We start from the raw sequence: 25,968 nt of genomic DNA on the forward strand, positions 1-25,968 counted from the left end.
GCTCTTCTGCTATTTCTGTAAGAGCTTCACAATGATGTGGACAGAAGAGTTAGTGGCCCCAATGGAATAGAAGAACATACGTCTTGAGGCATAAAACCCAAGAGGCTTTTGCCCAACAAATTGAGAGCGCTGTGCCCTGACAGGGCCACCCTAGCTTAGCCCGACCTTTCGCACTGGCAGATCAAAACCACAGAACAATGGTCTTTCTAGAGGTTGTTTGATCTCTATCAGAGCATAACAGGATGACCCGCAAGGCAGCTGAACGAGCAGACTTGTGAGAGACAGAGCTAAACAGCAACAGTGTTGTAATAAATATTACAAATGCGCAGCATAAATATTCCTACCAGAACCTGTAAGAAGCAATGAGAAAAAAAGAGAATAGCTCAACATGGTCAACTGGGTTACACCAGAAAGCTATATACCCCCTGAAAATGGCGGAACATCAAGGACCGCCAGAGATGGCACCCCCTTTTCAAAAGCCGAAAGACCGGTACCAGGGAAGGGTGCAGAGCAGAAGAGTGGGAGGACAGCACCCACAATGAAACACCGGCAGGCATGCAGTCAGGGAGGGATGCCCTGGGTATCCTGCCACCAATGTAATGTACGTGGCTGAGATGTGTCTGAGGGATGTGAACATGTATCTCAGTGCAAGCAATGGCAGATAATGTTACTCGCTAACCTCCTATTCTTGACCAGCTGCACGTGGCTAATCTGGGAATGGCAATGCAGTGATGAACTTTAACAGGTTTTATTCACAGTACCTTGATGAGATGAGGTAAGATATCAGGGAAGATGAAGGGATGAAGATGAGGTAGAACATGGAGGGTATAGGCTAAAGGAAACAGGAGAATCCTCTCTTCAGTCCTGATGCATGTGTTGCCAAGATGGCACTGGCCACAAGAAAGGATGTGAGGAAACAAGATAGGAGGAGTTGCACAGAGAGAGGCATTGTGGGAATTACAGCTTCAGAACATGAAAACATATATTAACAATATCCAGTAGATGGCAACAAAATACAATAAACACTAACCATAATATCGCTATGATAGATAATGAAGTAAGACATATAAAATTAGGCACATGTTCCTGTAATGGCGGAAAGCCTTTACAGACGATTAGCTGAACAGCTCACTAGGCATCAGAATAGGACAGGAATACTGCCAAAAAATGACCACAGGAAAGCTAGTGCAATGCCTGAGTGCAGCAAGGGACCTATTAAACTGAAGAAACTTTATCCCTGTAGATAGGCGTTTGGGAAGTCTGGGCTCCTCCATCTTCTCTCCTGTGCAAAGTTTCCTCACTATGGTGGATAGGAGTCAAAGGAAAAAGGACCAGCTAACCCAGGTATCTGATGGCCAACTGCGCCCTGCTATACCAACAAGAGAGGGTACAGGTTGTAGTCTGTCGCTCCGTGGTGTTGAATTAAATTGCCTCATTCACACTCTGTTTCCCATCCTATGAAAAATTTGAGCTGCAGCCATGTCTTCTGAATAGCAAAGAGGAAAATCCAGTGTTGTATTCCAAACCTGCCTAATCAAGGCTAAGATAGGTCTGCTGCTTAGACCCATGTCTGCCTCCGAATGACACTAAGCTAAACTGAGTGACTGGGTGTCGGCTGCCAAGGTGTAGTCAACCCATGGTTCCTGTGTCCCTCCAATGAAAATCCTGAGAAGGGTTAGTTTTGTAATTGACTTTCTATAAATAATCCCTGACACCATATCACTTTACATCACATTTTTAGTCTAATTAAAGCCTGTGTCTTAGGTGTGAACACCGTCACTGAGGCCGTGAAAGAAATTACACTTGAGACGCAGGTAAGAATAACAGATCTGCTTGTTGCTCTGCAGCCATCTTCCAGAATAATGCACGTGCTGAGCAGTGAGATGCATGTTATAAATGAGTAATTCTGCATTCTCAAGGACTTCTAAAAATCTGATGTAGTAAAAAGTTCTTCAGCTCTTAAAGTTCTGTCTATTAAATAAGATACTAACCACTGGTTCAGCCACCAGTTCAGATGGTTGAGGAACCCTGAAAAGTGCTACTAAACCTGTTTATTCTATTTTTTTATTTTACCCTAAATATTGTGCAGTATAAAATTTTGGTTTTCTCTTTTATATATTGAGATGTATTATTTCAGAAATTAGCATATGTTTTCTAGTATTGGTCAACTACAGGTTTAAAAATCAGAGATGGGCTAATGTAAACCTGAAGGAATAAGCAAACTGAGCAACAAAAACCATAACTAAATGAGTTTTTACCACTTAGCGGCCGATGACGTACACCTGTCATTGGCCGTGTCCTTGCCTTTGATGCAGGCTCCGGCGCTGAGCCTGCATTTTATCCAGCAGCTGACAGCTTATTTAATCAGCCATTTATTTTCCTCTATCAACCTTGGGTGGATCCGAGATCCACGCGAGATGTTAACCAGTTAAATGCCACTGTCAATCAACGACAGTTGCATTTAACATGTGCAGACAGGAAGTGCATCAGTGATCCCTCCCATTGGTGCCCTTGTCATGTGACCACAAGTTGCAGAATGGTTGACATGACAGCCGGGAGTCTGCTGAATACCCCCGTGCATGTCCTCACGATCCTCCTGTCAACATCTGTCCGTGTCTGGCATTCATAGGCGGTTGTGATTTTTGCTATACATAGCAGAACTGAAGCCCTGCTATGTGTAGCACAGGTGATCAAACGATCACAGTTCAAGGCCATGTGCACACGTTGCGGATTCTGCTGCGGGTCCACAGCAGTTTCTGATGCGTTGTACAGTACCATTCTTTGCAATGGTAAAACCAAAAACGCTGTGCACATGCTGCAGATTTTTCCGCGTGGATTTGCTGCGGGTTACAATCCGCAGCATGTCAATTCTTTGTGTGGATTCTGCTGCGGTTTCACACCTTATCCATTGTGAGGTGTGAAACTGCAGGGCTAAACCGCAGGCTAATCCGCAGGTATTTTGACCTGAGGCTTTTTCAAAATCTGCATCACTTCCAAATACATGTGCACATAGCCTAAGTCTCCTAACCCAAGGAGATTATTAAATACAGTTAAAAATAAAAAAAATCAAATCACCACCCTTTTGCCCTGTTAAAAATAAAACCACAAAATACACATTTGGTATCGCTGCAATCAGAACTGCAATCAGAAATGCCTGATCTATCAAAATATAAAATAAATTGATCCATTTTGTAAACTGCGTAATGAGCAAAAAAAAAACAAACTCCCGAATAGTTTTTTGGGTTTTTTTGTCATCGCAACATTGCAATAAGACACAATCAAAATGTTGTATGTACCCCAAAATGGTATCCGTAAAAATGTCAGCTCTGCATACAAAAAATAAGTCCTCACCCAGCCTCAGATGCCGAAAAATATTGTTAGAGGTCTCGGGAAAATGGCGGCGAAAGCTATACAAAAAAATTTAAACAAATTTTTGAATGTTTTTTCACCACTTAAAAAAAAAAAAATCATGTTTGGTATTTGCATTCTTTTACTGACCTGGGGAATCATATTCCCTGGTCAGTTTTACCATATATTGAACATAGTAAATACCGTAATAAACCTAAAAAAAAATTGTGAAATTGCATATACAAGCCCTCATACCGCTATATGGCTAGAAAAATAAAAAAAAGTTATGGTTTTTTGAAGAAGGGGAGGGGAAAAAAAAGGAACTCGCTCGGGGGTAAAGGGGATAAAGGGAACCTGTCAGCTGTCTACATGCTGCCCATATCGTAGGCAGCATGTATCAGCCTCGGGCTGTGTGAGCACAGCATATATGTTTGTCTCCTGTAAGAAGCCGCCTGGGACCCGCCTGTATGACTAGTTAGTAGGGCGGCTCGTTCCCTGGCGGCTTCTTCCCTCCTGATGACAGCGACTGACAAGCCTCTGCCTATTTGCGCACGCCAGCAGAGGCATGTCAGTCACTGTCAGGCGGTCGGGGAGAAGCCGCTGGGGACCCACCTGAACGACTATTCAATAGCATTGGGGGGTTCTTGGCAGAGATTGCTTACAAATCGTGTATGTCACACTGGATGTCCTGTCCTGCGTTATAAAGACAATCCATCCATTTGAAGGGACACTATGTACTTACTTTCCCCTTTGATGGTGTTGCATAGAAATTTAAAAGGGTATTCCCATCTTGTATATTTGTGGTATAGCCACAGAATATGCTCTGAATGTGTAGTAGTTGCAGCTCCCATCAGTGACACTTGTAGCTTTCTCTAGAGAGGTTGTCAGAATTCCTGTACATATATAGTGGGATTCCCAACCACCTCTCCACTGAATTCAAGTCCTCATTCTCACCATGGATCCAGATCCCATTGGTGGGATACGCGCCTACGCATCCCATGGATTTGCCATGAATGGTCGAGATGGGGATATCCCTTTAACGTGTAATGCCACAAGTCACATCTGAATACTGGGAGTACCAGCCCGGAAACTTTGTAGTCAGTTTATTGTTAATGGACCATTCTACAAATGGGGAATGGATACAAACGAGCAAGGAACCGCTTTAGGTGATAGTAGACGCACTTTGTCTACTGTTTGTCTTAGATCGCACAGTGTTTGGTGGTAATCGGCTATTCTGCTCCCACATTCTGGTTCTATCGCTTACCTTATTTCTTGTATCTTTGATCATACAAGGATTCTGCAAAAGCAACCAGCCGCGCAGCTCACGATGATGATGATGACGATGATGGGGAAGCGGCAGATATGGAAGGTAGACCTTGCCAAAACATTCAAATGTGTGTATATACTGTGACTAATATTCTTTCATCAGTGGTTGTTTTAAATGCATACACCTGCTCGCTATACTGAACCCCGCCGCCCCTCTTCTAATGCTGCTGGGGTCTGTACTCGCTCTTCTGGGCACGTGATTGTTGCCGCCAATCTAATGGGCTTCTGATGGCTTTTGGGGGGTTTGCTTGTGCTTAGGTTAATTGGGTAAAACCGAAAACTTAAAAAAAAAATTGTGTTGACATCTGATATAACGGTATATTGGGTCTTTAAAAGGTTTGTGCAGCCTCTCTGCCGCCAAATTTGGCAACGGAGAAATGCTGCTGCCCGCTGTGGCCAAGGCAAGGCAGCTATCCTGCATCCAACAAGTATCATACGTGTGTCCTAGACCAATAAATAATAATTGCGGTGTGTTGGGATGCCTGCCAGTACAACTGTCCATCAAGTGTATAGCAGTGTCTGATCAGCCAGGAGGAAGCTCAGCCCTTTAAAGGAACATGTGCCATGCTGGGCTTCAAGGGAGATACACACGAAAAAATAGAATCCCCATGTCATGCACCATCTTTAACCCCTTCCCATATTAGGATGGTAAATAACATCCTGGGCAGAGGTCCGCATGTGTGGAGGGGACTCGGGGTGCCATCTTGGAATTCCTGAATTTAATAGACCACGATTTTCACTATATAAATCTGTAGGTACCGCAGTATATAATACAAGTCATCAAATAATCGCGGGTTTAAAGTTCTCTAAGGAGACTTACAATCTTAAAGTTAAAGAAATTACAAAAGTAACAATGTTTTAAAAAAAAAAAAAAGTCATCACCCATTTTTTACCCTGTAAAAGTAAAGGTAATCAAAATATTATCCTTATTGGTTAAATACCATAAAGAGCAAACAAAATCCAAACTCCAGAATTGTATTGTAGTATATACCGTAACTGTTTTTTTTTCCATCACTTAAATTTAAAAAACCTTTACATTTTGAGTTGGCGCAGTCGCACTGACCTAGTCATGTTTCCAGGTTCTTTTTAATACGCATTGAACAGAGTTAAAAACAAACCCCAAAAACAATTGTAGAATTGAATTTTTTTTTTCAACATTTTATCTCACTTGGAATTTTGTTCTTATTTTTCAGAACATTGTTTGGCAAAATGAACGTTGTCATTCAAACTAAAGCTGCAAATATAACAAGCCCCCATACATCCGGGTAAATGAAAAATAAAAAGCCCCTGCCATAATGCCCGGAGTGTTTCTTTAGAAAGACATTGACTAGTTATAAAGTAGCGGGGCAGAGATCTAACCTTTCATGTTTCTAAGGAATATGGCATTTGTTTCTGTAATATTGGGATTATTATTAGCATTAAATAAAGCCAAAAGCAAAATTGTAAGGAAAGCGAGCTGTGCTTCACAAGTGTGTATGAATGGACCTGTGTATATACAGGGATCTACCCTACTTATATGTATTTTTGTTTCTTTTTGTTTTTTTTAGAATATGAAGAAAGTGGCCTACTAGAGACTGATGATGTAAGTGCATTACTGTCAGGTTGGTCAGAGGTGATCTCCTGTAGCCCCATGTTACCTGACGCTGGGATTGGGGTCATGGCTTTGTCTATTGCATGCAGAAAACCTGTGAATATTGCCCTGTTATCAGACAGGGCCCGGACAAGGCGTCTGAGACAGAAAAATTGCCCCCAAACCATTCTGCATTACCATCACAAGTATTCTTTATTACACCCCGAAGTTAATAAAGAACCCAGACCAAAGACCAGAATATAGCATCCAAAACCTAAAGACCCCAGGATACACCAAAAACTCTGCACTCAAATGGCGATATTAGATTCTTGTTTTATTCGTATCTGCAATCCAAAGTAATGAACGTTTCAGTCGTCATCCGACCTTGATCAGAAATGTATAGGAAAAACACTATGCAACTGAATGTAACATAAAACATCATGAGACCATGTTGTATTTAAATATATTCCTAGAAATAAAGGACGACATTGCAAAATAAGAAAATATGAAAGACCCAGCCCCATCCGTCTGTGATGTAACATGGAATCTCCAGCATCCGTCTGTGATGTATCATGGAATCTCCAGTCGTGTACAAGGGGGAAAACGTACCTGAAAAAACATCTGACAAGTTTTGATTGCACGTACAAGTAAACCAACAATCTAATATCATCATTAGAGTTCCAGGTTTTTGTTTAGTGCATTATGCGGTATGATCCTACTTGATCTTTCAGGAATGCCGTATTCTACTACTAAACACCACAATCCAGTTCTTGACTTCACAATAAATACACACATTACACCGGACCACATGGCAAATACAGAACCTATAAAGCCAGACTGATTCAGATAAGACCCCTAAAGAAGTGCAGACCCCAGAATATCTATTAACTGTAGACTAGACCAGGGGTCTCTAACCACCGGTCCGCGGTCCAGGACCGGGTGGTTGGAGTTCTTGCGCCGGTCTACGGCGCTGCTGCCGACTATACGCAGACATTGTTCTCTGTGGCGGCTCAGAGAACATTGCAGGTGCCTATCACCAGGGCGGGGTGTGCGTACGCACGCAGCGTTCATCATCTGAACACTGCGACGCATGTGTGGCTGCAGCAGGGAACGCGCTGACCCCGTTATCATAACGGCGTTATGTGTCAGCGCTGTCTGTGGGCAGAGAGTTTTCACGCTGTTCTCCCGCCCGTGGCAGCCGCAGCCCAACTGGAGCAGCAGTGGCGGAAGAGAGGTATTTTTGTGGGGTACATTGTGGGGCCATCATACTTTATATGGGGGTTGTATGTGTGGGGCCATCATGCTATATATTGGGGCTATATGTGGGGGGCCATCATATTATATATGGGGGATTACATATGTGGGGCCATCATATATATGGGGGTTATATGTATGGGGCCATCATGAGAGAGATATATACTGTATGTATATATATATATATATATCTATCTCAAGTGTTAAAATTAAATAAGTATGCACTACTAACTACAACCCCGTCCATAGCCCCGCCTCTTATGACCAAAGTCCCGCCCCTGCCACACCTCTATCCCCGCCCTTCCGGGCCATGGAAGAATGGTCTTGCTTGAAGCTGGTCCCTGGTGCAAAAAGCTTGGGGACCACTGGACTAGACCACCTGAATAATTCCATGTTTTATATCAGACCCATGAATGGGGGTCAAGTATCTGGTGTCCAGTAGTTTATTCATCTGTTCTAGCTCCAGCACTGTCTGGTGACCCTCTTTGGTCTTCAACCAGATCTTAGGGTAGAATCTGGGAGTGTAGGGATCTTGTTATCTAGGGAGTCTGAGAGAAAAAAACAAAACCCCACAATTGCGATTTAGAAGGGGGCGTTGTTGCTAAAAACCAAGTCCTTATACAGTTCTACCATAGTTCCAGAAAAACAAATTTTGTTTTTATATTTTATTTTTATTTTTTTATTTTTTTTTTTTACATTTTTTTAATATTTTTTCAGCAGTTAAACGGCAATCATGTATAGTGGGGTTTTTTTTTGGTCTTTTATCACTGTAATTGTGCTGACCTGGGAAATCATGTCGCCAGGTTATTTTAACCATAAAAACAAAATAATGTATTTGCTTTTTTCATTGCACTATGACTTTTTTTTGTCCCTCATTTTCCAGTATATTATATGGTAAATTGGAGTCATTCATGACTGACTCCTCTCAGGAAAACCAAGCCATCATATGGCCAAGTTATGGCTTTTGGAACAAGGGAAGGAAAACTCAGAAGCTTTAAAATATAAAATAAAAATAGCCCAGCCATGAAAAGGTTAAACCAGAGCTTCAAATAATGTATGTTTATCGGAATGATTTTTGCTCATTAATGGCCTAAAATATCCAGTGCCTCAGATCAAATATTTGGGTCTTGTCACTTGGTCATGTGCAGGACCGAAATGCGTCACCTTGATAAATGGAGAAAATGCAGTGATTGAACATCTTCAGATGGCGCTGTGTGTTTTATTATTGTCGGGTATATTAGAATATTGCAAAGTGTAATGTATATTATATATAATGTCTGTGATGCTTTATCTTGATTTAGGCAACAGTGGACACTGCCAAAATTGTAGAAGCAAGCAAACCAAAAGCTGAGGGCGCTGAAGATGCCATCTTACAGACTAGGACCTACGACCTTTACATTACATATGACAAGTATTACCAAACACCGAGACTTTGGTTATTCGGGTACGATGAGGTATGCACATGGGCATTGGAGGGTCAGACGTCTCATTGTGATCTCTACAAAGGTTCTTTAGACAGAACACTTTTATTTATTAGAAGCTCATAGAATTGTGAAACGTGACATCAAACAGTGCCCAGAATGTGAGAGAACCCGCTATGCGTCCTGTACACGCTCTATGCCGTGTGCTGACAGTCACTCCCTACAATCAGTTTGATTGTGTTGATAACAGTTGATCGGTGGGATTCTTGGGTGTCCAACTCCAACCAGTTTTGTATTTAGGACCTTTTTTGAAGATGGGTCATTAGTTTTAGAAGTGCTAAACAATAACTTTAAATAGGTTGTGAGGGGTTGTCACGCTCGGTTGCTTCCTCAGGTAGACACTGGAAGACTGGTGGTGAAGCTCCTGCCTGTTTATTGATGTCGGCATACACCAAGGCAGGGTTCAGAAAACACAAGCAGCGCCTTCCTGACTTAACGGAAAACAAAGTATAACCAAGTCCTTTTCTCTGCAGGTTTGAACCTGCAGACACCTGGCAGTGTCCTTCGCTCCTCCTTTTAGCTCTGTGGGAGTACCTCCTCTCCCAAGACACCACACCCACTGTCACATGTCCAGGTATTTAACAGGACCATGTGATGATCACATGATTGTGACATCACCGCAGGTCCTGCTAGTACACATGCCGGTGTCGGCTCTGTGGTTAGATATGGTCAGCACTCTCCCTCCCACTCTTGAGTGCTCACATAAAACCAGGCCATGTATGCAGGTTACTTTAACCCTCCCAACACTTAGTGTGCTGGAGGAAAAACATCCTGGTTTCACACCACTGACGCCACATATCTCCCCTCTTGCCCTGTCACAAGGTATAGAATCCATGTGTATGGGGGCATCCCAACTCCCCCAAGAGATGATGTTTGAATTTTTATAGCCAATTCATTTTTTTTTTTTTTTTTTTTTTTTTTTTTTGGTGCAGAAATAAGCCACTGCCAGAGTATCATGACAGAGAGGATTACAATGTAAGCGATCACCTCCCTGTACAGTCAGTAACACAGGTTCCACCATTCACTCTAGGTAATGTCACTGCTGCACTCATCCGCTCCCTTCACAATGACCTTTGCCCACATCACAGCGTATCCCAAAAGTTCTTCTATGGAAGTCTCTGAATTTGAGCCAGTGTATTGCGGTCTAAGACCACGTGGCTGCTGAAAAGAACAGAACGTAGGAGTCTACTGTAAGGCGTGGTGACCAGTATGAAAATTGCAAGATGCTACTTTTTGTAATACAGATTAGTGCCTAAAGTAGGAATATTTAGTGAATAAACGCAATATCAAAACCTGATGTAAACCACAGTTAATGTTCTGAATCCACATTCCCTTTAACGCCATTAGAGCAGAACTATGGTCAGCGACTGCGCTTCATTCTGAGATGGTCTGAAAACCTCCTGATTGCTCATCAGGGGCTCAGGCTCTGCTCACCTGCCATGCTTTACACTGCAGCTCTGCTTACTCAGCATGAAGCCAGCACAAGGAGAGCTAAATGTGAAGGAGCGATCATAAACCATAAGTAACAGAAAGGTTCATGCGTCAGCTGCTACATTTCTAATGAGGTCAGTCTGCCTCCCCCCCCCCCCCCCCCCCTGGATAGAGGATCTCGATTCAGCTACAACTTCTCCATAATCAGGGCTGCCTGTGAGCCGTGGGCTCCAAAATAAAGAAGTCCCTCCTTGGGAACCGGCACCTGCTCTTCTTATCTTACAATGTTACTCAACGGGAAGTTGCTCAAGTTGCAACGGAGGACGGCTTCATTGCATCAGTCTGTGCGGACGTGAGGTTGCTGCCGGCCTGTGCAGAAGACTGTGACGGCTTGTTCTTTAATGACGTGGATGAAGTATGCTCTTAACTCTTTCATGACCTCTGTATTCCGAGCAAAATGTCACCAACTGGAAAGTCGGATAAAGTCATCTTTATATTTTCTAGTACTAGCTGCTTCTTACGCCATGAGCTGTACTTGTGTAGCAAAATGTGAACACGTTTTTAAGATCCCATTAAAGTGAATCTGTCTTCAGGTTTTTGTTTTATGATCTGAGAGCAGCATGGTGTAGGAGCAGAGAGCCTGATTCTAGCGATGGGTCACTTTAAGACTTGCATGTTGTCATTTTGGCACAATCTCTGCTTTCTCTGCTGCAGATCTAACTGCTCAAGTGCTCGAACACACGACGATTGGCAGCTTTCTGTGTACACTGTGCATAGGCAGAAAGTTGCTAATCAGCGGTGGAGGTATGGTTATACAGAACCGGAAGACTAGGAAGCATGAGACACCTAGTCCTGTAGTGATAATGTCATGCTGCTAAGACTTTGATTTTACGGAACCTCAGCACACAGCCTAGTAAATAATACATAACTGGAATCAGGGTCCCTGCCCCGACATCAGGTTAAACTTCCTGACAGATTCGCTTTGAGGGTTTTACTGGCTAATTTTAATTTTTATATAATCATGCATTTCGATGCATCGTCATCCGTGGCAGTGATGGCTCTACATGTAGGTCTATATGTATAGATACTGGTCGTTATATCACTATTGTGAGTAGTGTTTCTCTATAAGTAATGGTCATGTGTTTTAGCACTATTAGTTGCTTTTCCTATGATGGCCCAATCCCTATATTTGCATTGCAGTGCTCTCTTAATGCTTGTCTTCACATATATACCTCGCTACAGACATTTTGCCAAATTCCTTCTTGAAACAGAAATTGAACACTCTGCCCAACACGTCGGTGCATTATCTGGAGGGCGTAGGCGCGTGGTGGACACCCACAGCGTAGCACGGTACCTGCCAAGTGGCTGAGATCCTCCAGTTATCGTCTGCGTCGTGGCCATTTTTCATGCATACATTTAGTAACAACGCAGAGTTTTAAATCCCCAACAATTCTTTATTTGCAGATTCACCCTTCTTCAAGCGTGGAGCAAAATCTGCTACAAACCCACGGCACCATTCACAGTCATCTCACGTGGATGTTGTTACGGATTTGCTGCAGAAAGTGCATTTAATCACTATATATCGGAGAAGGGTGTAAATCAGACCCCTACTCCAATATGCAGTCCTCTTTCCCCAAATTAATGTGCATTCACCTGAATGTGTAGCAAAATGTAAAATTCTGTAAAATCAAAAAATGGGTTAGCGTGGACCGAAAGGGCAATTTTCATCAGACATTTATGGTGGCCTGCAAAAATGAAATGTCCTAATGAACTTGGGAACAATATTGCATTTTCTTCTTGTTGCACATTTCTGTATTTCTTTGTACCTTCCAGCAACGCCAGCCATTGACCGTAGAAAATATGTACGAAGACATTAGCCAAGATCATGTGAAAAAAACGGTGACCATTGAAAATCACCCTCATCTGCCTCCACCAGCTATGTGCTCAGTACATCCATGCAGGTACATTCATGAGCTGAAAGATGCAAGACATGTACCTGGCGACATGAGAACGTCCGCGGCGTGGTTCTAAGTCATCGCATGTGACAGCACAGCCGCAGTATGCTCATGAGCATTTGCCTTTATTAGTAACCGGACGACATTGAGAGGTTAATAATACAGGCGATATCTAAGTATAGCCCAATATGGACCTCAGAGTATGTATCGGATGTGTAAAATTGAAATCCGCCGTGTCAATAATTGCGGTAAGTCCGCATCACTTCACTACAAAGTCTAGTGGTTTTGATTCCGATTCTCCTACTGCAGAGTATCAGTCTTCTATGGGTGCGTCCTTCCGCATCTTAATAGGTGATGTAGAGGCGCCATTAATGACCAGTCATGGAGGTTTAGGGAGGGGACCGCTGCTATGTGTTTCTAAATGGCAGAAATAAAGAGACTTGGTGTTTTGGTGAAATTGCACATTAGACATTAGTGCCCCAAATGCATCGAGAAGTTAAGACTATGAAATGTTGTGAGAACAGAGTTTTTAGTGGGAAAAATGTTTGTTTTGTTCCTCCAAATGGTTCCCTTCTTATTGCAGCCTCTGTCCAAATGTTGTGTTTTTTCTTGTTAGGCATGCAGAAGTTATGAAGAAAATCATTGAGACCGTGGCGGAAGGCGGCGGAGAGTTGGGAGTTCACATGTATCCTTTCCTTTGTGTCTTTACAGTATACGATAATTGACCATACCATTTTATTTTCAGAGAAAACCTAGTTTGAAGATCCAGCCGGGAGCCATAACCGGAGGCGAGACTAGCCCACCTGGGCAGCTTTTCCCAGCACCGCTGATAGCGATCGCCTGGTCTCGCTATAGAAGGGGCTCATCAGTCACCTCTAACAGCGCTGGGAGAAGCCGGTCAGGTGCTGTGCTGCGCTAATCTAGTTTCTGGTTATGGCGGGAGGGGGCTTGTTCTCCTTACCACTTGTAATAACCCACATTTTATGTCTTGCCAAATGCTCGTCACTACTAGACTGCCCTTTTTGACAACTCTAGCACTACAGGTTATGGTACTAGATTCTGTGATGGGGCGTTGATCCAGGGAACTAGTCTGATTGCTGTATGTGGAGTCGGGAAGGAATTTTTCCCCTAATATGGAGCTGTTAGTGTCTGCCCCATGGGGTTTTTGCCTTTCTCTGGATCAATATATTACGCTCTAGGTTGAAAGCAATGGACTTGAGTCTACATTCAACCATGAGATGACATGGTCAGGGTGAATAATGCTGACTTGTACATCTGTTATCTTCCTTAATGTGACCTTACCAGGTATCTTCTCATTTTTCTAAAATTTGTACAGGCTGTCATTCCCACTATAGAATACGATTACACACGGCATTTTACAATGTAACTGCTATTGTTTACCTGCAAGTTCCATTAAAGCTCCAATTTTTACTAACAGACTCAGAAATATCCATGTTTTGTTTTTTGTTTTTTTTTCCCCATCCATACAATTCTTCAACATTTCTGTAATGTATAATATACTTCTTTGATTAAATTTCTGCATTTAAACGTTTTCCAAGTTCATTTGTTTCTGTTTATGGCATAAAATACTTGAAATACATTTTAGATTTTGTGTATGTAAATAGAAAAGCAAGTAGATGAGAATTTAGGGCATAGAGGGGAAACTCGGGCCTGTGGGCCACATCTGGCCTGCAGTGCAATTTATTTGGGGCCCAAGAGAAAATACCAAATGTCTACTAGAGCTGGCCTGCCGGTAAACAGCGCGCACACCGCTAATACCATAAATCCCGCATTTCCAGTCCGGCATGCTCCCTGGTGACTTCAAGGCTATTTACAACAAGGCCCGTAGTAATACGTTCCCCAGCCATGACGCACTTCCTGACCGGCATTCACCAGAGCCGAAAGTTCTCTCCTCTTCTCCCTACATCAGCATGCACTCCCCATGTGCTCTCCTTTTACATCCCAGCGCTCATGGCGCCTACAACCCTCTACCTCCTCCACTAGCTGGGCACCAGTATGCTATTGAGTATGAGTTTTTATTGCTCTCTTGGTCATGTACTTCCAATTTTTTTTTTTCGTTTTGTTTTTTTTGGACATTGTTATTCTTTCCCTATGTATTGATATCTTACCTTTTTTGTTCACTCTCTACCATCTTGACTCTGCGAATATTATGGTTCCAGTGCAGTTTATGTACTTCTGATGTTCCCTATATTTCCTCTTATTTGAGGGTCCCCACACCCTTTGCATTACTCCATGTTCTATCTATCAGCCTCATAACCCTAACTTTTCCTGCAGTATTGGGGTTCTCCCGACCCTTTCACATCCCCCCCCTTTTGTTTTTTCTGTCGTGATTATTGTTAGTAATATCAAAGTTGGCCCACTATGTGTGTATTTGAGTTTGACAGCCCAGATTTAAAAGTTAAACTTATGTCCCTCCCTACCCATGACTACAAAATGAACTGGTGAAAACGCTCTGCACCTCCTAGTTGTGAACTGTTTGGTAAATGTGGGCCATTCATTTTAAGTAAAAGTTAGTGAAAAATGGCACAAAGATTTAATAAACTTGTAAAGAAAGCTATTTACCTTTAAAGTCTATTACACAGAAATAGACACTGTGTACGCTCGAGAAAATAAACAGTAATGTGAGCTGTCCCATAGATTAACACTGGGCCGAGTGCTATGCGATGTTTTCTCACACAGCACTCGCTCGTATTCTACTGTAGTGCAACGCCTGCCTAATTATGAGAAATCTGCCTGAGGTTCCGTCTGAAGCACTTATTTCAGAGATTTACACGGAAACCCCAGTGTAAGCGCTCAGTGCAGAGCGCAGGATGAATGTGCGCCGAGCCTTACTGCGATCTTTGGGAGGCAGAATGAACAAATTAACAGCAGGTGAAGAACTGTTTTTATTTGTTATGCCGTTACTCGTGTAGTGTAAGTGATTAGACTATTTTATTCTTTGGGTCAGTGCGATTACAGCTATACCAGATTTATACCAGGTTTTTATGTTTGGCTGTTGTCACAAATGCTTTTTATTGCAAAATCTAGGTTTTGCATCGCCGTATTTTGAGCGCTATAATTTTTCCATATTCTGACCAAGAGTCATGTGAAGTCTTGTTTTTTGCGGAATAATAATAATCTTTATATAGGGCTAACATATTCTGCACACATTATCATCACTGTCCCCGATGGGGCTCACAATCTAAATTCCCTATCAGTATGTCTTTTGAATGTGGGAGGAAACCCACGCAAACACGGGGAGAACATACAAACTCCTTGCAGATGTCCTTGGTGGGATTCGAACCCAGGAACTCCAGCGCTGCAAGGCTGCAGTGCTATCCACTGAGCCACCATACTGAATAGACATTTTTATTGATGCAATTTTTGGTCACATGACGTCTTTAGATCACTTTGTATTCCGATTTTTGTGGAGGCAGAATGATCTAAAACAATCAATTTAGGAATTGTTTGTTTTTTTTATTCCATTCACAATGTGGTAAAATTGATAAGGCAGTTGTTTCATAGTCACAACTCTTGCATGGATAACCCAACAAACAGGCTCTCCATGCATGTGCTGTGACAGTGAAACAGCCGCGACACATGCAGCTGCGATGCCCGAACAGCTGATCATTGGGAGCGCTCCAGATATCCAGGTTACCGATGCAGCTATTCTGGAATCGCTATAGCTATTGGGATAAGCCCTTATTCAAAGTTATTTGATCAACCCCAGTAATAATGGTTCTGAATGTTCTCCTTTTGTGCACCGTGTATCTGCTGGTGTTCATAGTCTATAGAGATGGGTTATAGCCTTTTACAACTTTTTGAGTATCAAAAACTTTTCTGAGTTCGTCAACTCACACCTGATTGTCATCCCATTGATTGAAAACGCCAAACTGTACTTTCATCTTCAAATTATATGCTTGTCCTAAAAGTTCACATAATTTTGACAGTCATTAGGTATTTTAATCATTTTCCTAATTTATTACAAAAAGTCTAACATTTTGATTGATTTTGTTCTTTTTATCTACTCTTTTGACTTGTGTGAAAATCTGATGGAGGTTTAGGTGAAATTTATGCAGAAATATGGAAATTTCTGAAGGAGTCACAAGCTTACAAGTTCTTCTGTAGGTAACGTTTTATCCATAATGTTAGAGACAGGACATTCTATTAGTGTTATAATGAGTCTGAAAGTTGGTGCATAGTCATTTTAGTCAGAGCACATCCAATTGTCCATGTGCCGGTACATCTGTTTATCTAAAAGACACGTCCAACTAAGCAAGCAACACAATGTTTGCTCTTTGAAAAAGGAGGTTAATAGTTAATCAGAAGAGGGAGCTTCTGCAAAAAAAACATCACTATGTACTTTTGCAACTTTGCTAATACCATGATTCATTTTAGATAAAAAAAAATTTATGTTATGAAATACCATTCTGCGCCAACACCCTCAACTGGACAACTTGAAACAGTCTTTTGTAGCACTAAGTTTTGGAAACACATTGTATTCATCATAAAACTGTTTATCTTATGTGGGTGAATCCGTTAGAGACGTAGATCCATGTACAGGAATCAGCGAATCAGCGAAGCCTCAGTAGTTCATTAAGATGCAAAAGAATAAGTCAAACAATTTATATCATGGGACTTGATTCATAGGATCCCAAACTTCACATTCGGGAAGTGGTTGTTCATGTATCCATCCACTGAACATTCTTTGATTTGAAATTGTCCACCTTTTTCATACTGTAGTTTGTGTATGGTCATTTAAGCCCCATCATGTGGAAATGCACTGCTTTACAAAACTAGTTAATAATGGCGAGGTAAGATACAGTAAATCCTTATACCACTCTGGATATGGCACCCTATGTGGAAATACAATGCTTTGCAGAACTAGGTCGTAATGGCTAGATAACATATACTATTTTCTTATACAACTTAGTATGTGTAGCTCTATAGATCTCTTCAAGATACACTCTAAAACAAGTGAGAAACCTATTTTCTGCCAAGGGCCATTTAGATATCTATACGATCTTTCGGGAGCTGTACAAAATTATCAATTTAAAAATGATCCTGCTAAATTTGGTCATATGTTTAATTAACTCACCAATAATGTGATGGTGGGAACTGCTTCTTTTTGGTGAGACTGTGATAATAGGTGGTACTCATGTTACGAACTGCAACTGATTTCCCAGGTTTGTATTTGTCTGGAGTGCAATTGACTCTTTGCGATTAGTTTTTTAAAGAACGTCTCGAAGCATTAAGTGAGTTAACATCCCAATTAAAGTCTTAGGCTAGTTTCACACTAGCGTTATGAGGCGCAGAGCCGCCGCTAAGCTCCGCCCCCGGCCGCGCCTCCTCCGGTCAGCTCCTATGGGCGCATGACTCGTCATGCGACCGGCGTACCCTATATATAACGTTGGGTACGCTGGACATGCGCTGGTATGTTTTTGCCGGCGCACAAAAATGCAACACGGTGCGTTTGGCGCACGTCTACGCAGCGCAAAAAGGCTGAGAGTACAACCCCCATCTGTGGACGTCGGGCACTCACACCATCATCATGGAGTCGGTTTCTAACCATTTGTGTAGACACCTACACATTTGTGGCCTGCTGGAGGTCATTTTGCAGGGCTCTGGCAGTGCTCCTCCTGTTCCTCCTTGCACAAAGGCGGAGGTAGCTGTCCTGCTGCTGGGTTGATGCCCTCCTACGGCCCCCTTCACGTCTCCTGGTAGTGCTTCCAGCCTCTGGACACTAAGCTGACAGACACAGCAAACCTTACCACAGCTCGCATTGATGTGCCATCCTGGATGAGCTGCACTACATGAGCCACTTGTGTGGGTTGTAGAGTCCATCTCATGCTACCACGAGTGTGAAAGCACAACCAACATTCAAAAGTGACCAAAACATCAGCCAGAAAGCATTGGTACTGAGATGTGGTCTGTGGTCCCCACCTGCAGAACTACTCCTTTATTGAGGGTGTCTTGATAATTGCTAATAATTTCGATCTGTTGTCTATTCCATTTGCACAACAGCATGTGAAATTGTCAAACAGTGTTACTTCCTAAGGCTACTTTCACACTTGCGTTTTTTTGCGCTGCACCTTGTGCGCAATCCAAACGCATGCAAATAATGCATTAAGCGTTTTACATGCGTTTGCTGTTTTTTTGCGCATGCGATTTAACCAGTTTGTCGCCAGGTTAACTCTAAAAACGCATGCGTGCGTATGTCCTAGCACACGCGTGTGATCCCAGACTGTAATGTTGTTTTCTTGCGCATTTCGTGCGCTAACGTGCGCATGCGTTTTTTGGCAGCAGTTGGGCGCACAGAAAAATGCAACATTTTGCGTCTGGCGCACATCTGGAAAAAACGCAGTGCACAAAAACGCACAAGAACGCGTACTAGCGCTATACCACGTGCCCGCCATGTTAAAGATAGGGGAGCGCACGATAGCGCGCAGCGCTAAGAAACGCAAGTGTGAAACCAGCCTAAGTGGACAGTTTGATTTCACAGAAGTTTTACTTACTTGGAGTTATATTCTGTTGTTTAAGTGTTCCCTTTATTTTTTTGAGCAGTGTACAGGTGCATCTCACAAAATTAGAATATCATCAAAAAGTACATTTATTTCAGTCTTTCAATTCAAAAAGTGAAACTCCTATATTAAATCACTGTTTGTAATGACTATATTTCGAATGTTTATTTCTGTTACTGTTGATGATTATGGCTTACAGCCAATGAAAACTCACCAAAAGTCATCATCTCAGTAAATTAGAATACTTTATAATACCAGCTTGAAAAAATGATTTTAAAATCCGAAATGTTGTCCTACTGAAATTATTGTTCAGTAAATGCACTCAATACTTGGTCGGGGATACTTTGGCATCAATTACTGCATCAATGCGGCGTGGCATGGAGGCGATCAGCCTGTGGCATTGCTGAGGTGTTATGGAAGCCCAGGTTGCTTTGATAGCAGCCTTCAGCTCGTCTGCATTGTTGGATCTGGTGTCTCTCATCTTCCTCTTGACAATATCCCATAGATTCTCTATGGGGTTAAGGTCAGGTGAGTTTGCTGGCCAATCAAGCACAGTGATACTGTTGCTATTAAACCAGGTATTGGTACTTTTGGCGGTGTGGACAGATGTCAAGTCCTGCTGAAGAGTTAAATTTCCATCTCCAAAAAGCTTGTTGACAGAGGGAAGCATGAAGTGCTCTAACATTTCCTGGTAGATGGGTGCGCTGACTTTGGTCTTGATAAAACACAGTGGACCTACACCAGCAGATGACATGGCTCCCGAAAACCATCAGTGATTGTGGAAACTTCACACTAGACCTCAAGCAGCTTGGATTGTGGCCTCTCCACTCTTCCTCCAGACTCTGGGACCTTGATTTCCAAGGTCTGGTGTGAAGTATTCACAATCAAACTCGCCTGACCTTAACCCCATAGAGAATCTGGGGATTTATATACCAGGAATATGCCCAAGAAAAGTGACATGTAGACCAAGATGGGGACATACAGTATATACCAGGGTGTGCCCAGGATAGGGGACATACCAGGGGAACTGGGGACAGGATGAGGAACTTGTATGCCAGGATGGTGGACATATATAGCATATATATAGAATACAGCACTAGAACAACCATCGCTACATTAATTTGTCACCAGAATCACTATCTGAACAGGTACCATATACACATTTAGAACAGGCATATGGCACCAGAATCACCATCAGTTTTGTTGAAAGCTCTATTTGTCGCATGACAAACACAAAAACCTTCCTACATATCACTATTTATAACAGCTGTTTAGGTTCCATTAGGCCATCCACCAAATGCTGGACACCTTAAATGAAAGCAAACGGCCCCCATTATAATTAAGCAGTCCGACATTTAAAATATAGGACGAGTATCGCTATTTATCCCTGGTATTGTGCAAATGCTCTGCAAATAATTACAGTATATAACTTTGAAATTGCACTCCCTGTTGAGCCTCACTCCTAAAGTACACCATATTTTTACTTTTGCTGGTATTTTTTGATGAAAAAGCTAACATTTCTAGTGGAAGTGATCGTCAGAGAGTGGTACCTGACCGTTTGAAGGGGGGTGCATTAGGGGTCCTGATACCAAGTTGTGATCTGCTGAGCCCACACCACTGATTTCTGTGTACACTGTGCATAGGCAGAAAGCTGCCAGTTAGTGGTGATTGCGGGGTTATACAACAGGCAGCAGATTTATTAATCCTCTAGTGATAATATGCTGCTGATAAAACAGTGATTTTTTTTTTTTTCAAACACCAAGTAGCCCAGTAAGTGACACTTCACTGGAATCAGGGTCTTTGTCTCTACATTATGCTGCTCTCAGATAAAGTGAAAAAAACCTGGTGACATCCTATGGGAAAAAAAAAATCAATATATGGCGATGTGCTTTTGTTCTTTACAGTATATTTTGCAGGCTGTTCTTCCCTATACAATGGGCCACTGCAAAAAAAAAAAACTTTTAGGCTATGTGCCCACGTAGCGTTTTAAAACGCTCACTAAAAACCGGACTCCTTCCCAGAAATCGCGCGATTTCACCGCGATCTTGCCGCGATTTGCGCGCGCGATATTCAAGCACTTTCCAAGCGATTTGAAGCATCGCTTGGAAAGTGATTGACAGGTTGGTCACACTCGTCAAACATAGTGTTTGACAAGTGTGACCATGCCTATGCGGCATCAATAGTAAAAGATTGAATGTTAAAATGCTAAAAAAAATAAAAAAAATCGGGGTATATTTACCTTCCGGCGTCCCACGCTGCCATCCCGGGCCTCAGCGTTCCCAGCGATGCCTTGCGAGACCTGTGATGACGTTGGTCTCGCGTTGCTATAGCGATCTCACGAGACCACGTCATTACAGGGCCTTGCCGCAAGGCAATACTGGGAATGCTTAGGCCGGGAATGCAGCGCGGGACGCCGGAAGGTAAATATACCCCAATTTTTTATTTTTTATTCTTTTTTTTACAGGGGTATGGTACCCAGGGCCTGGAGGACAGTCTCCTCTCCTCCACACCGTGGGTACCAACCGCACATGAGACGCTTAACTTCGCGCATGGTGGGCATAGCCACATGCGGGAAGTAAGCGATTCTCATGCATTCCTATGGGTGCGGAATCGCGGCAAATCTTTGCGATTACGCACAAAAGAATGAGCATGCTGAGATTTTTTCCGCGATGCGATTCCGCCGCGATAAAAGAGCAGCATTAGCACATTATGTGCGGAATGCCATAGGAATGCATGGGGGGCGTTCTGTACACGATTTTTAAACGTTTTCGCGCCGAAAATCGCGGCAAAAACGCTTAAAAATCGCTACGTGGGCACACAGCCTTACTGTAATGTATGTCTATTTTTTCACAAAGCGGGCTGATAGGTAATGTATGTCACTGTATGTTTAACCACTGGCAAAGACAGAGGAGTAATATCCAATGCACACGTTCCCAAATTCAGTAAATAGCAATCGCCATGATCCAGTGATACAGATAGGATTTCTGTTAAGTGTCTCACTCTATTGATCAGACCTAGTCATGATGATTAGGACAGGCCTGATCTTGATGATACTTTTCCTTTATATTGTCTATATGCAGTTTTTCTATGCACCATTGCCTTAAACTCTTGACCCATATCTTCCAACTTGGAGAGATAGGAAATAGGGACAGGTATTGCTGTGCAGAATAGTGGGATACCTGTATTCCTACCCAGTGTTTACTCTGTCGCCTAATTGGGGGACACAGAACCTTGGGTGTTATGCTGCTGTCCACTAGGAGGCGACACTATGCATAATCTGAAAAAGATTAACTTTGGCTCCTCCTCTGCAGTATACACCCCTGGACGGCGTCAGCCTTCTCCAGTTTTTGTTTAGTGTCGCAAGGAGGCACACCTTTTTTCTTCCGTTTTTTTCCTTTTTTTCACGGAAATACAGATGAAGAAAAGTGGGTCTCCAGCGAGACTCCCGGCATGGCTCCCTCCTCGGTCCCCTATTAGGGGTACCCGGTTGAGGTCGAGGTGGTTTTTTCACCATGTCGCTCCCTCCCCAGTCCCTCGGGTCCTGGTTCAAGGTCGAGACCCCCCTCCTTCCCCAACCCCTTTAAGGGGTCTGGGTTGAGGCGAGGATGAAGACCCCCTGACGGTGACAGACGCACCCTCCCTAATCCCCCGCAGGGGGTATTAGGTTGAGACGCCTCAGGTAGGGTCGGAGATCAGGCAGCATTTCGCAGCTTCCAGGGACCCCAGGCTGGCTGAGGGATCCTGTTGGGGCCGGGGGAGGGTGCGGACTGGATGGCACAGCAGAGACAGGGTTTTTCTGCGTCCCTGTCTCTGCAACAGCAGCGGCTCCATAGCGCTTCAGGGGCACCCCATACAAAAACCGCTACCCCTGCTACCCCCACCGCTATCCAGTCGACCATTCTGGGGGGGTCTGGTACAAATCCCCCCCCCCCGGACTACCGCGCCGCTCTGGAGCCCTCCTGGGCATCAGGCTTCTAATTTAGGCCGCGGCTTCGGCCTAGCTGAAGCCGCCGCCTTTTCCCCGCCCCCCGGCCCGCCCCCCGGATGACCAAAATGACACGCTGGAGTGTCATAGAAGGGGTGGATTGAGGCAGAAAGGGTGCGTTTTTACACAGCCCAGCGCGCCCTTTTCAGCTCTCCGCCCTCTCCTCAGAGCCCCGGTGGCCATTTTTTCTGGATGAGATCCAGGAGAGGAGCATCACAGCGGTCTCCGGGGGGCACAGAACTTGGATCTGTCGGCGCTGGACCTAGGGGCACACCGGTGGGGTAAGCTCACAGCTGGGTTCTCATTACTCAGCTGTGAATCTATACTTCCTATAAGGCATTCTGTGGGTTTCCTCTGCGTAGCCACCCCTGTACGATCCCTTATAGCCAGCCTCTGTGCACTATGCCGGGCTCAAGGAAGAGAACCAGGCAGGAATGTTTCTATGCATTCTGCACAGCCTGCAAAGCCACGCTCCCTAGTGGCAGCACGTATCCGCACTGCCAGGACTGCATCCAGAACTCTGGGTCAGAACCCCAGGGAGTCCCTACTGACGCTTCAGTGTCACAGGCCACGCCGGAATGGGCAACTCAGATGTCTCAGTCTATGTCACAGTCCATAGACAACCTAACTGCTACATTACTGCAAGCTCTGCAGAGTCGGGCCCCGGCTATGGACGGTACACAGCAAACGGACAGCTTGTCTCAGGAACATGCTGCTTCCGACTCTCACAGACGTAAGCGGACCCACAGGTCTCGATCACCTAAGTCGCACTATAGCACAAGGTCGTCCCCCTCTAGGGAGAGACAGCGTCATTCCAGGTCTCCTGGGCAGTCCCCTGCCACAGACAGTGCAATTTACCACAGGGATCCCCCATCACAGAAGACCCCCGCCCCAGGTCGCCCTCCAGGGATCACCTTAGCGAGGCACAGGATTCGGAGGGCATCTGTGACTCCGACTCAGATAATGAAACGGTCAGGTCCGTGGTACCTTCTCCCCCTAGCAATACAGCGCTAGTTGAGGACATAATTTCTGCCATTCATCGGGTGCTAAAAATTCCAGAGTCGCCCCCGGAAGTCCCAGAACATAGGATTTGCTTCGAAAGTGTTCAAAAACCACCTAAGGTCTTCCCTAATCACGATGAGTTTGAGAAAATACTTACCAAACAGTTTGCGCAGCCTGACAAAAAATTCGCTAATCGCAAATATTTGGAAGCGAAGTACCCCTTCCCACAGAAAGACACCAAACAATGGACAGATCCACCTGAAGTGGACCCTCCGGTTTCTAGGCTAGCAGCGCAGACTTTACTCTCTCTGCCGGATAGCTCAACCCTCAGGGACGCAGCAGACCGGCAAGTAGAACGCATGGCTCGTTCTATTTTCGAAGCGGCAGGCGCCTCTCTGGGCCCTGCATTTGCTTCAGTTTGGGCATCCAAGGCCATCCTGGCTTGGGCCAAAAAACTACAGGAGGGTCTTCAGGCTTCAAATCCTGAACTCTCGGACCAAGCGGTCCAGATGGCAGTGGTAGCAGACTACATGATTCATGCAGCCCTGGATTCCGCCAGAGGTGTAGCGGGAATAGCATCAAACGCCATCACGATCCGACGCATCCTCTGGCTGCGAGAATGGAAAGCGGATGCGGCCTCAAAGAAGTCCCTCACGCGACTTCCGTATTTTACTGGAAGACTTTTCGGCGAAAAGTTGGACACCATGATAGCCAATGCCACTGGGGGTAAGAGTACCTCTCTCCCTCAACTAAAACCGAAACGCACGTTTAAACGAAGAAACCAGACGCGATTCCGATCCTTTCGGAATTCCTCAGGCTGGTCCGTTTCGCGCCCAGTGCAAAACCACAACCGTTCTCCACGCAGAGACAACCCACGGACTCAGCAGCGACCGGACAGGGCTTGGCAGTCGAAAGCAGGCCAAGCGAAACCCAAGGGAGGAAAACCTCAGAACTTCACTTCATCATGACTCGAGACCTCCGGAAGACACCCCACCAGTAGGCGGCCGACTTTTACTCTTTCAGCAAGTCTGGCTGCCTATTACAGAAGACAGGTGGGTCAGGGAAATAGTGTCTTCCGCATACAAGATAGAGTTCACTTCCGTTCCACCGAACCGGTTCTTCCTTTCTGTTCCTCCAACACCACCAGAAAAGGCTCGTGTTTTCCACCAAGCGGTTTCCTCTCTCCTTCAATCAGGAGTTGTGGTGCCGGTTCCCGCGAATGAGAGATTCCGAGGATTCTACTCAAATTTGTTCGTAGTCCCCAAGAAAGGAGGCGGCGTCCGACCCATACTGGACCTAAAACAGCTCAACAATTACGTACGGGTCCGTCATTTCCGCATGGAGTCCCTCCGGTCCATCATTGCATCCATGGAGCAGGGAGAATACCTCGCCTCCATAGACATACAGGATGCGTATCTCCACATACCAATTGCTCCCACCCACCAAAGGTTTCTCAGGTTCGCGGTCAACCAAAACCACTACCAGTTTGTCGCCCTTCCGCTCGGGCTCGCCACGGCTCCAAGAACGTTCACCAAAGTCATGGCGGCCACCATGGACGTCCTGCACTCAAGAGGCATCCTAGTCGTCCCGTACCTGGACGACCTCCTCGTCAAGTCTCCCACTTTCAAAGACTGCGAGGTCAGTGTCTCAATCTCTCTAGACACTCTGAGTCGCCTGGGATGGCTAGTCAACCTACAGAAATCGTCGACCATCCCAACTCGGACTCTAACATTCCTGGGAATGGTATTCGACACCGCCAGGGGCCTGGTGCTCCTTCCCAAGGACAAGACACTGGCCATCCGTCTGGGAGTTCGCACACTCCTTCGCAGTCCTCGATCTCTCCGGTTTGCCATGAGAGTCCTCGGCCGGATGGCAGCAGCAATAGAGGCAGTGCCATTTGCCCAGTTTCACCTCAGGGTCCTTCAACTAGCCATGCTCAGATCTTGGGACAGGAACCCCTTCTCCCTCGACAGGGAGTTCAGGTTGACGTCATCAACCAGGAGGTCCCTGCATTGGTGGCTCAAACCAACCTCGCTTACACGAGGGAAGCCATTCCTCTCAGGACAATGGAAGATCCTGACTACCGATGCAAGCC

General features: G+C 44.5%; 1 protein-coding gene across 1 annotated transcript in view; it reads left to right on the top strand.

The window, feature by feature from the left end:
* The window catches only part of ATG3 (autophagy related 3), a 47,694-nt gene extending 33,777 nt beyond the window's left edge, over nt 1-13,917 (top strand). Inside the window, exons 7-13 of the mRNA XM_073563802.1 lie at nt 1,765-1,814; nt 4,642-4,717; nt 6,222-6,256; nt 8,800-8,952; nt 12,244-12,371; nt 12,982-13,050; nt 13,671-13,917. Of these exons, the coding sequence (XP_073419903.1) occupies nt 1,765-1,814; nt 4,642-4,717; nt 6,222-6,256; nt 8,800-8,952; nt 12,244-12,371; nt 12,982-13,050; nt 13,671-13,752 (593 nt within the window). The 3' untranslated portion in view covers nt 13,753-13,917. The remainder of the gene's footprint in view (nt 1-1,764; nt 1,815-4,641; nt 4,718-6,221; nt 6,257-8,799; nt 8,953-12,243; nt 12,372-12,981; nt 13,051-13,670) is intronic.
* The last annotated feature ends 12,051 nt before the right edge of the window (nt 13,918-25,968 follow it).

The sequence above is a fragment of the Dendrobates tinctorius genome, unplaced genomic scaffold, assembly GCF_039654945.1.
Source record: "Dendrobates tinctorius isolate UK_male_01 unplaced genomic scaffold, ASM3965494v1 ptg000398l, whole genome shotgun sequence".
NCBI classification, from domain to species: Eukaryota; Metazoa; Chordata; class Amphibia; order Anura; family Dendrobatidae; genus Dendrobates; species Dendrobates tinctorius.